General features: G+C 39.9%; 1 protein-coding gene across 2 annotated transcripts in view; it reads right to left on the bottom strand.

Annotated features, from left to right (window-relative positions):
- The window catches only part of cryl1 (crystallin, lambda 1), a 19,633-nt gene extending 7,496 nt beyond the window's left edge, over positions 1-12,137 (bottom strand). The window contains exons 1-6 of one of the 2 annotated variants that reach the window (XM_079277056.1): positions 12,026-12,137; positions 10,431-10,538; positions 9,670-9,796; positions 7,907-8,068; positions 6,688-6,783; positions 5,923-6,021 (exon numbers count right to left, since the gene is read on the bottom strand). In XM_079277056.1, coding sequence (XP_079133182.1) covers positions 5,923-6,021; positions 6,688-6,783; positions 7,907-8,068; positions 9,670-9,796; positions 10,431-10,538; positions 12,026-12,066 — 633 coding nt within the window. In that variant the 5' untranslated portion in view covers positions 12,067-12,137. Of the gene's footprint in view, positions 1-5,922; positions 6,022-6,687; positions 6,784-7,906; positions 8,069-9,669; positions 9,797-10,430; positions 10,539-10,966; positions 11,010-12,025 lie in introns of those variants that run through there. The other variant, XM_079277057.1, reaches the window with a different exon arrangement.
- Between the last annotated feature and the right edge of the window lie 164 nt (positions 12,138-12,301).

The following is a 12,301-nucleotide window of genomic DNA, read 5'->3' as shown; positions in this document are numbered from 1 at the left end:
CAGGATAACTTTCTGCAACTTTTCTAATGCCATTGACAATATCTCTCTTAATATCATGCTCAATATTACTTTTCTATCTTAGTTTTCATTAGGCACTGGTGTTAGTACCACTTCTTATACACTTAATATTTCATTGTTGTATTTTACTTCATTTATTTACCGTTCTCTTGTTGCTATTGTGTTCTAGTTTGCAATAGTGTCAGTATTATTTATTTTCCACTTAATAATTGTTAAATTGTTCATATATTTTTATTCTATTGTTTATTCTTTTGTTGTAATCTTTAATGAAACTCTGGCACAATAGTTTCCTTCTTAGAGATTAATAAAGTTTTATTTTATCTTATCTTATTTTACCTCCGCTGTCGCAATTTCTAACCTTCCTGCTCACTCAAGACCAAATTAATTGGTACAGGAATCTGGTCCAACTTATTCTGAGAGTTTACTTTCTCCTCTATTTACAGTAAATCACTTTCAGCCACGTGGCCGGACAGTTGTGTGAAGCTCAGGTCAGCTGGTTCATCCACTTCACCTGCTCCTGAGCGGTGTTTCAGCTCAAGAGTTTCATGTCAATAAAACATTCACAGCTCATTTCTCATTCATCCTGACTTAATGAGAGCCGGGCCCACGTACTGAGCTACGACAACTGACGCCGACTAAAGTTCAGGATTTACCTGCTGATCAACTTTCACAAGAGCAGCTGTCAAAAAGATAGAAGGCTCATTCCTGTCAGATGGGTTTGTTTAACTCTTTGCCACGTTGTTAACAATGCTGAGAATTTGCTTTAAAAGCCTCGAGGTATTCGATTGTCTACGTAATTTAACTGGGCACATATTCGAGGTACAGAAACCAGAAACACGGCCACTGGTTCTCAGTGAGAAGCCAGCAGGTTGCCAGATTTAGTTACGCCTTAAATTTAGAAACCAGTTTGGTGATTTCCACATACACAAAGTTTGAATGAAACGCATACAGATAATACAACAAGTCCAAATGTATGCTATGAATGACATCTGTTTCATTCTATACTTCGTCAAAATATCTCGAAAGGTCTATTGCTGCTCTGCCATGAACTAGACAGGTCTAAATCAAACTGAACTATAGCATTGGCTAAAAAAGCTTGTTTGATGGATGCTGAATGGAGGGTTTGTAAAATGTTTTTTTATAAACAGTCTTGGTTGTCATTGAGCTCTTTATTTAAAACATGTAAAGAACCATTTCTACTGTGCTATTTGCATACGATGTCAAGTTGTATGTTTAGAGACACTTAGCTGTGTACACACTCACAGTTGCCAAAGTTTGAAATGAAAAACAATGCTCTCTGTTGCACTAAGCCTGGAGCTCCTTCCAGAGAAAAGTCTCGACACTTTAGCAGCAACGTGGCATTTTTGTTAGCTGGGACCTAAGGGTGCATGCTCAGGGTTAATCCTGCTCAACAAGGAGCCTCACAAGGGAGTGACCCATGCACAGTATGGAATGTCATGTAGATGTGAGTCTGAGCTTCCACAGGTCTGTGTGAAGACACAAATATATCTTAGTGGATGCATGGATGCAGTCAGGGGGGAGAGGGACACAGTAATCTCTGCTTCAGTTCCTCGATGTATGCTGTGATTCGCAGAAGCTGAAAGCCAGTTGGATGTCATCCCCAGCATTGGGTGGATTGATAAACGGGCCTCTCGGGCACAGGCCCAGTGGCCCAACGTGTCAAGAGCCCGCCTCTCCCCTGAAAAGTGTCACTCAAAGAGACCAAGCATACCAAGCAGAAGGCTCAAAATGACCGCAAAACAACTACAGACATAAATAACTACAATAAGACCAAAACAAGTACACAATGACTAAAGCAATCACAAAGTGACTCAATACAATTACGAAGACACAAATAACGACTACAAAGAGACACAAAGCAACTGCAGAGACACTCAAAACTGCTACAAAGACAGAAAACAACTACAAAGACAGAAAAAGGCCTTTGGCATGTCTGAGCCGGGGGAACCTCCTCAGTGACTGTTGTTGCATTGACTGGACTAACAAGAGCCTTCACCTGACTGAAGGCTCGCTCGGCTCATCAGTCAACCAGGAAGCTCCTCTTGAAACAAAGAGATCCTTCAAGGAGAGCTGGAACAAATTCCAAAAATCCAAAAGCCAGGACCTTTTGTTGCAAGTCATCCCTCCCACGCGTTCTTCTCATAATACCGGTTGATCTCTTCTTGTGAGCGTCTAATCAATTTAACCAAAGAAAATCTAATAAAAGTCGATTTCTTAGTGCTAAAAATGTCACATTGCTGTTTCACTCCTCTAAAAGAAAAAGCATTAAAACAGGAGAATTGTTATATAAAGACCATTTTCACAGCAGACAATTTGACTTGTCAAAGCAGGAAAAGCACAGGTGTAAACTCATAACGTTGACAATGGTTCCATCAATTAATTGTCCCACCATAAGCCGTGTCAGCGAGTGAGCACGCACAATACCAAGTGGAATGTAGCCATCATTGACGTTACTGCTTTAACAAGTCTAAATGTCCGTCGTCAAAAGGGCTGACAGCTAAAAATATTCATTAAAGCTGAAATTAAAAATAAAAAGTTAAAATTGCAGGTGAACTCTATCCGCAACTCGTGAAATATCTTTTCCAAAACAAGCCTTCTTCTAAAGTCATCTTCTAAAAAACACGATTCAACTCTACCGTAAGTACATCAAGGCAGAGTACGCGTTTAACTGGTACTAAAACTTGTATTTAAAAATACAAAAGAAGGAAATGAAGCTGTTTTTAAACACGTCATCGGTGACACAATGCTGAAGACTATTGTGTCCTTTGTTTATATTATGAGAAAGAAACAAGCGCAGCGGCGTCATTGCTGTGAAATCATGCAAATCAATGAGCAGATTTCCATGCAAGCATAAATGCATGTGATGGACGAACCTCACTAGAAGTGTACGGTAGAAGAAATCCATTCGTCCTTCTTCGGTACGGCAGAAAATCCTTTCTGGAGTGTAAAAAATCCTTTGAATATAGAATTATTTTTCCCTTTTTCAATGTGTGTGTCGGTGCATCTTTACAGGTGTTTTCACAGCTACACGTACAAGTTCCTCTGTCAGTGTAGTGACCCATATATAAAAAGGTACATAGTAATGTTATGTTCCATACAGTAGTATTTGTTCATTTTTATTCAAAAATGTAATCTGTTTTTTAAAATGTATTTGTTGTGGTATATATATATATATTGTTATTTTAAGTCTGTTATATCTCAATGAGGCATTCGTGGTTTAATAAAGTTTTACATCCATATAAAATGTAAACTATTCTTAGTTCTTGGTCTTTTATGACAGATTAATTTCTAGGAAGGCCAAAGTATGTCATTCGTAGAACAGTATCATTGTTTTCTTTTAAACACAGTTTTCTAAACATGGTACTCTAACTGAAGCTGACAACAAGACAAAGATCTGCATCGCCCAATGGAAAAACCCTCTCTGATGAAATAACTGACAACATTGTGCTGTCACACCCAAATTCACATCCTTCCCTGTTGGATCATGATTTATTTGACTTTGCTTTGTTCTCCTAAAGCGTTTCGCTGCAGTTGTCCCACGTTTAGTGTTGCTTTATGATTTGTGAGCATGCGTGTCTGTCTGATAGAGTTACACACTGTAACGTGTACAGTCATGTCAGGGACAAGGAAGCAATATGCTGATTTAGTTGTGAGAAGGACACTACTTGTTAAACATCTCCGACAGAGAAAAGAGATGCAGAAAGACATAGAGACTGATCGAAGACGCTTTTCTGGAGTTATGTCCTGCGTTTGTGTGTGAAATAAGAGATGGGAGTTGTTCTAACATACAGTAGTAATTCATCCCGACAGAGGGCAGAGCTAATCCGTCACAGCTTCAATCATCTTGTAATCTAGTCAACGGTCAGCATTCAGGAGTTTTTGTCAGAAAATAACCAACACAACGTTTGAAGAGATTAATTCCAAAGTCAGATATCGAACACTTCCACCTACTCTGACAAACGCATTGCAGACATTGACTGTGTTATTATTTAAATTCATTATTGAAGACTTCTGATCCGAACAAGTTCTACTTTTGATTTAATGTTACTCATCAACATCAGTTTAATAGAACCCTTGTGCCTCACGAGGGACACTTTTGGCTGAGTTACATTTTTTGACTGAAAAATTTAACTCGGTGAAAGTTATGGCAGCTTTTTAACACACATTTTTCTCCTCAGAGCAACTTCTTTGAAGGGTTAAGGGCTGTATTAATCAGCCTGTGAAAACAAATTTACAGCAGAAAAGTCTGCGTTACAAACTGGGGCCATGCGTTTAAAGCCCTTTGAAAGGGAGAACTGGCCAAACCAGCAGTGTTACTGACCCACAGGTCAATGAATCAAATGTGAAAACAAAAGAGAGGAGCAAGAGCCTTGAAACAAATACAACAAGAAAGTATCATCAAATATTTAGCACTAAAGTTAATGAATCTTCTACAGAAATAATTCTGTCTGTGATATTCGAAGCCTGAATCACAATGTGTTCATGCGAGTTCAGTTCAGGTAACAATCATCACAATCATTCCACGCTTTTCTTCCCTGAGTGGTCGTGTAATGGCGCCTGTCATCAGAGGCTAAGGCTCATTTACTCTCATTGTATTCCTTTTTTTTATTTTGGAAGGAGACCATGGAGATTACAGCAGAGGTGAGCCGACAAGGGGCTTCCTCTTTTCTGCCTCCATTACAAAACCATGAGCAGCGATACTCAGCAACACAAGGCCTCACTGAGACTGAGGAGCTCTTGTGTAGAGATTAAAAAACATGAACACACACACTCTTGTGTTTCTGACGTTATGAGGACCTTCACTAGGACCGAGGACCTAACCCTCAAAACGTTGTATTGACACGTTAAAATGTTTTGCTTTTGCTGGATATTCATATTTAATATTATACAGTTCGGGCATATAGCAATTGTTAAACATTTGAAGACAAATGTGCCAAATTTGTCATTAAACTTGCTTGGTTCACTCAAAACAAAGGAGTTGGTGTTTAGCCAATAAAAACGCCACTATTAATACTATTCCTAATCTCAACAATCAATCTAAAACAGCATCTATATTCACTCTCATGAAGCAGGTAGAAAAAGGAAAAAGTATATAATAATTCAAACCTAAAACCTGCAGTCGGGAACCTTTGTCTCCCCCTCTGGCAAAAAGTGTAATTACACAAACAATGTTGGTGCATGCTTATGACGTATAGGCCTGCAGGTGAGCTCGCCGCATCGCCCCCAGAAGTGCTCTCTTCACATCTTCCCGTGTAAATTTGGGTAGAGGGAAAGAAAAGGTCAAGATCTGTTTGTCCTCGCTGTCGATCGATTTCTTCTTCTTTTTTTTTACCTCCTTCTGAACGCAGAGTTCCTTTTTTATCTGCAGCATCCACTCCAGAAACCTTTCATGGACGCATGAGGATTGCCACCCCGTTCCTAGCTGCTGCTCAGCCGCTATCGTCTCCCCCTTTTATCTCTGGCTGGTTGACGTAAAAACGCACCACTTCTGGTGCGCCTGCGCAGGAAAGTCGCCACTGACACTACAACTGTGGTATATTGCAAAACGCAGTGAGCTTTCACTGGCGGCAATGAGCCGAATCAGCATTGTGTGAACTCCTTTGGCAAGTGCTTTAATGTAGTGGACGTTCATTTATATTTAAATGACCCGGCCTCCAGCTTTAACCCTGATGTGGAGTTAATTGCAGGTGAAGGATAAATATAATGTCGAAAAGGAAAAACAACAACAAGTTAAAAAGGAAAAAGTCCTGTTAGTACATGGAAACAGGGCATGGCTAAGATTTCTAGGTGTGTTTCAAATTCCACACTAGTTTCAGAAGAAAAGCAGTGAAATAACTCGTCTAACTCCACCGTTTCACCGAAGGACAGAAACTAGACACTGACCTGGACCAGCCTCCAGGACTCTGCAATAATGGCTGCCTGCACTCTGTTGAGGGCAAAGCCATCGATCTCTTTGGTCAGACGGACGGGCGCCTGGCCAACCTGAATCAAGAGAAACAAGTTGTGTCAAGAATTACAATGCGGGGTCGATGTCTTGATGAATGTACATGTAGCATAAACATAACATGGGCTAATACAGTTCAAGGTACTACTAGTCTTCATTATTCTAAGGTAAAAACTTGGCAATGTAGAATGTGCTTTGAACTTTTCTAAAAAATACAATAAACACAATTTATGAAAAAGTGAATGGCAGTACTTTATCTCCTAAAAGACAATACTTATTATTCTGCACGGTTAAGAACATTTGGTCAAAGTTTGTTTACTTTACTACCAATCTTTACTACCGCCCAGGGAATTAAACAGATCATCTCCAGGAAGTCACAGGTTTGCATTTAACTCAGCATGTTATGAAATTCATCTTGCACAGACTTGCAAGGCTTTGTTTTGAATAATCAGTGCGGTAATCCAGGGAGTCGTGACACACTGTCATCCCTATGATGTCAGATAATCAAACCCTGAGTACAACAAACACACAAATGGACAAACTGTTTGCACGCTAGGAGTTTTACCAACACTACACGTACCACATAACTCCATTCCGGACCTACATTCATTCATTTTTCATGCGTTTGTCCTCCTGATATTGACTCACTGCATCTCTCCCGCAGGTCCTGACATACCTAGGATTGTTTGGGCTGCGGTCTTTACCTTGGTCATTAGGGAGTGGGTGGAGTCCATAACGGCTGCTGCTGTCTCTGGGTGAGGTACCAGCTCCACCAGTTTGACATAGTAAGGTGGGTTTACCTGAGGAGCACAGGAGAGTCACTGATCATACAGTGGTAAGTACAGCATTCAACCCTAAGAGACTCACAGAGATCTGATTGTTTTCGTTTCTTAGGGGGGAACGGGGGATATTTAGGGGGAGACAGCAGGTCAACAGTAGACGCCACATAGAAGTGGTGAACATCATCTGTAACGTTTGGAACATGAAGATGCAGCTCAGCAGTGTGTGTAAAGTTATTCTAGTCACAAATCTATACATAAAAATTAATTGATGAATTGAAACAAATTGTGAAGGTGTAACAGAACTCAGACCATTATGATAGAAGTATATGATGGCCATTGCCGTGTTCCATTAGGTCACATAAGTTCTTGCAGCAATTTTTGGGTCGATACCATTTCTTACACAGATTTTATGCTCAATTTGAAACATAGTAACCACACGAGAATTGATAAAACTGATCAAAAATCGAACGAAATAAATAGTTTCCAGTCAAATTCAGTAAATACTGTACATTGTGAACAATAAAGCAGCATTCATATTAGTCTGGTTTGCTTGATTTATTTGGCAGCTCTGTTGTGAGTTGACTTTTCTTAGTTACAAGTTGATGCGAAGGGCTATTTTTGTACAATGCTGCAGCATCTATTTTGATGAAGTATAATTACATGGAGATATATATATATATATATATATATATATGTATTTTTCACTGGAATAGGTAAATAGGAGCAGATGACTTGAAAGGCATTTGTGTACTTTGTTTTCTTGAAAGGTTACCAACTTAAATAACTCTACTGCCAAAGTCAATAACTCCGCTAGCTGATTGTATTGCTGATCCGAAAATTGGTCGTAAGAAAGTAAACAAAGCAAAGTGGGTTGATAATAAAAAGAGGAAAAGGAGAGCGAGTTGTCCTGTGCGTTCTTTGAAGTTCATCATAATAATTATTATTACTATAGATATTCAAGTTTAAACAGACTTTAACTTGGGAACCAGTGCGCTTCAGGTTTATGTGCTAAACTGTGAAAAACAGGGCAAGGAACCTGTAAATACATGTTCTGGAGATTGTTATCTAAGCTGGCTTCCCCGGTTTGTAGTTCATCAGGTTGAAATGACTTTACTGGTCCCAGGAGTGGAGCATCACTAACCGGATGGGAGACGAGGCAGCGACTCCTGTTCTGTACTGTAGAGAAGACCTTGCTTGGCACCAGACAGGAGGTGGAGCTGCTCAGGATGACTTCTTTCCCCACCAGACGCTCGATGTCCTGGAAGACGCTCTGCTTGACCTCAAGCTGTTCAAATACGCACTCCTGGAGACGCACATACAGGGAAAGTGTACCAAAATGTGCCATTGACATTATTTCTGCTCGACAGTAAGTAAATAATATGCTCCTGCTCCCACTTTTCAAACCGTCATATGAATATAAAAACTTCTGTCTTCACTATTACACAGAATAACACAATCGTCCAGTCGAAACGATGAATCAGTAACTCAGTTATTTGTATTCATCTTGGCAGAGCACCAGCAAAGCATCACAGTGAAGATGAACACTTCATCACAACAGTCCTCGCAACTAAAACCACAAGAAAGCTCCGCGGGACTCCATCTATTGTAACGGCATGGTCATGTTAGACCTAAAGACTAATTCTGACGCATTTCGGCGGCAAGTTTTCGTCAGGGAGTCAAAAGACGAGTGGGAGTCAAATAAATAACTGCTTTTGTTTGTAACTATCGGTAGAGATCAACACCACTAAAGGTCAAAATGTAATTTGTGTGACTCAAAGGATCCTTTAACTTTGTCATCAATCTTTCTTTGATTACAGCAAAGCCGCAAACTATTCCCACGAAAATCTTCTCTGTCAAATAAGTCGACGGGCAAATTGTTCCTGTATTTTTTAAAACTGGATACAACCAGTTTGGGGTTTTTAAACTGTCCATCAGAGGCTCAGCCATATTTTACAGTCCTCCCTGTCACAGCGTTGGAAAGGAGTGGCTCTCGAAGGCAATAGTGGGACGTCAATACGCTTGTTCCAACATCCATCAAGTGTGAGCCAATGAAAAGAAGGTCTGGTCGAGCAGCATACCTGCCGAATGCGTGAGCACTAATGTGATGATATGGAGTGACAGCTGTCTGGAGAGTTGTACTGTATTTATAGCTCACTATCTATTGTGCTACATTTTGTTCTGTTCTCTTCTTCACGATATGTTTTCCTGCTTTGTTCTGTAACACAGTCTGACTGAGAGATACTCCTGAACTCCCTGAACTCCTTTAGAAAAACCCGGATCAATAACGGGGGGGATTGCGTCGGTTGGCGTCATGGTAACAGGAAATGTTACGCTGACTATCTGAACAGGGAGAACTTTGCATCGTTCTGTGCTATTTCCCTGTTTCTAATAAGTCCTCCATTGTTCCTGAAGTCTGTAGAGGATTGATTTATTCTGGCCCTACCCGTCTCTCTGTGCTCACATACTTGTCATTTTCAAGCGGACGTTTAACTGCATAGTATCTTAATTACTCAAAAATACAAGGAAATCGTATTTTAAAGTTCGGCATCTGATGAATTCAGGTTAGTTATAATAGATTTAAAGGTAAATGTGTGATGAACAAATAAGTTCTTCTGTCAAATCAGTTCAATGTACAACTTTTGTATTTATCTGTAGCACAGAAACATATTTTATAAACTAATCACATGAATCTTAATCTGTGAAGGAACTTAATGTCGTGAAGTAGAAGGTACAACGTCTTTAGATGAAATATAGTGGAGGAGAAGAACTAAGCAGCATTAAATGAAGACTTCAGAATAAAAGGTTCCTCAACATTGTACATAACTTGAGTAAATCTTGTACATGTGTCGCGTCTAATGTTTATTGGATGATAGCATTAGGACACAACATGTGCTGGTGAGTCACCTGGACGAAGAAGGCTCCCTCCAGAGCCTGAGCCAGGTCCTCGTAGCTGCTGAGCAGGCAGAGCTGCTGCTTGCAGGTCAGATCTCCTCTCAGCATGTGAGCTTCCTCCAGCTCCTCCAGCTGCTTCCTGAGCCAACACACACAGAGGAGGAGGCTCAACGCTCAACCCAAGTTCCTCCCAAGACGATGCCATGCGACATTACTCTGCTCATGTCTCGGAAGCATTATCAAAATACGAAGGCAGCAGATTTGTACGGTTCAATAAATGATGTTAACAGAGTGGAGCCTGAATTCTTGAAGGAAGAAATTTCATGTTACGATTATCCATGCTGGCTCATGACAGCACAGAAGCAGCTGCTGCAGTCGGCGACATACCTGAATGTAGAAGTGGTGTAAAGGAAACTCCACTTTTTAAAAACAGGGCCCTCTCAAACAATGAGATCCTTGTATAGCGTTTGGCTTTGTTCCACAGTTAGTTTTACGGGTTGTAGATTTTCCTTACTCTACGTGAAGTTCTCACCAAAAGTCCTTTGTCATCCCTCAGTAATGTTTAACCAGCAGTGAGAGAGTTTTGAGGCCTGAACACGTGTCTATCCGTGTGTTCCTTCAGTAAAAAGAGGTCACTGATGAGTGTCCATGTGTCTTCTGTGCAAGTGCTGGAAGGAAGAACGGTTTAAGTTTTGGACAAGGCCTTTCCTAGGCCGACAGGAGGATGTGATGCAGATGCAGGGGTAATAGATGAGTGCATGTCTGAGGCTGACCTGATCTCTGTGATGGCGTTGGCAGACTGCCCTGGTTGGTTGTCGTAGATCTTCACACTGTAGCCTCCACTGACAAACACCATGGCCCAGGAGCGGCCGATCAGCCCGCTGAAACAAAACGCAAATAATAATGTAAGATGTTCACTGTTGACTTTAATCTCTTCTCTGTGAAGACAACAAAATCACATTCAACAACACTAATGTCACAATTGGTGTGTTCTTTTGTTTTGGTTATGGTTTCTTCCATGAACATAAATAACTCCTTCTTTATGTTATGCTGCATATCTCTCTCTTTTTGTAGTTCCCAACACTTCAATCTTTCTCACACACACACACACACACACACACACACACACACACACACACACACACACACACACACACACACACACACACACACACACACACACACACACTGGAGTGGAAACTCAGGTTTAGTTGGTTTTCGATCCAGAATATTACGGAAGATTTTTGTGCATGTTTGTGCACATCAAACACAGGTGAGTGAATATCTGGCTGTGACTTTTACTATTTACTTCATTGTTTAAGAGCGGTCACACCAGGGGGCTGACAACTTCAGCTGAGAGCATAGAAATAATGAACAGGGTCCTGAAATAAGGTTAAAATGTAAGGCGATAAGCGGAGCCTCCAAACAGCCACGAAGCTACGTAATAATTGTAATAAGTCGGTAATAAGCGCACTACAATTAGCACTGTGGTTAGATAATCTTCCTAAATCAACATCAATATGGTAAGACAGGTTACACCAAACTTCACTCATCTCAGAGTCTGTTACACTCAAACATGTCCCCCGCAGAACAATGACAGGTCGGAACTAAAGTTAAGCTAAGCTAAGGGGACATGCAACAGCAACTCAAATGTTACACGTAAAATAATAATTTTAGTGCTATAAATAATATGGATAATACAATAATTAATGTATGGAATGAGACAACTTAATACATCTTTCCAAAGTGTATTGCAAAAATATAAACTAAAATGGTAAACTTAAGGGTCAAATGATTAATCATTGAAAGCCAAGCTATGTCCGTTTCATTCTTCACTCTTGTTTTTCACTTTGACACTCCTCGTTTGTTTGATTCATTTACATAATTTACAATACAACTAACGTTACATTTTCCTAAATGTTAAAATGCTCATCTGAAATACATTAGCTGTATTTACAGATAAATCCCCCAAAGAAAAGACACCATTAAATCAACTGAAAACATTACACGATCATTTTTATCAACATTGTAAGTGAATTGTATTGAAACATTAGCTAAAAACTGTCCGGTTTGGGGTACAACTCGTTAATTATTGACATCGTAAATGTGTATTTGTGTTCAGATATTGTTACACTTCTGACACCAAAAACACACGCTCCTGATTGAAAGAGCTGCTGCAAAGGTATAACGATATAACATGTCAGGAAATTATCTTAGTCATATGAAATAATTAAGTTTAAACAATACAATATGTAAATGCATGAGTATCAGTAAAGGAAGTCATAAGTTACATGTTAGTTCCACGAATGACATAATAACACCTTAGATGAAAAGTGTAAACAACACAGAAGCGTCTTTTGTTGCTCACCTGCCGATTACAGTAATGATCTTCATGTCAGAAGAGCTCATTTTTAAGATTTTATGCAGAGATCAGATCAGAAAAACGTTGTTCCACTAAAACTGTAGCCCCGCCCCTCAGCAGTCACGCTGCTATGTAAGGGTACGGCCAGCTAGAAGGACAAAACACGCGAAAGACTGAAATATACTGCATTTAACTCGTCGAAAACAAAGAACGAACCACATATCCGCCATTAATTTACTGCTATTGTTCATTGTGAGTTGTATTTACATGCTTTTGATGAAA

The sequence above is a fragment of the Melanostigma gelatinosum genome (assembly GCF_949748355.1).
Source record: "Melanostigma gelatinosum genome assembly, chromosome: 10".
Taxonomy (NCBI): domain Eukaryota; kingdom Metazoa; phylum Chordata; class Actinopteri; order Perciformes; family Zoarcidae; genus Melanostigma; species Melanostigma gelatinosum.
This window is presented reverse-complemented; position numbering and strand designations above follow the sequence as displayed.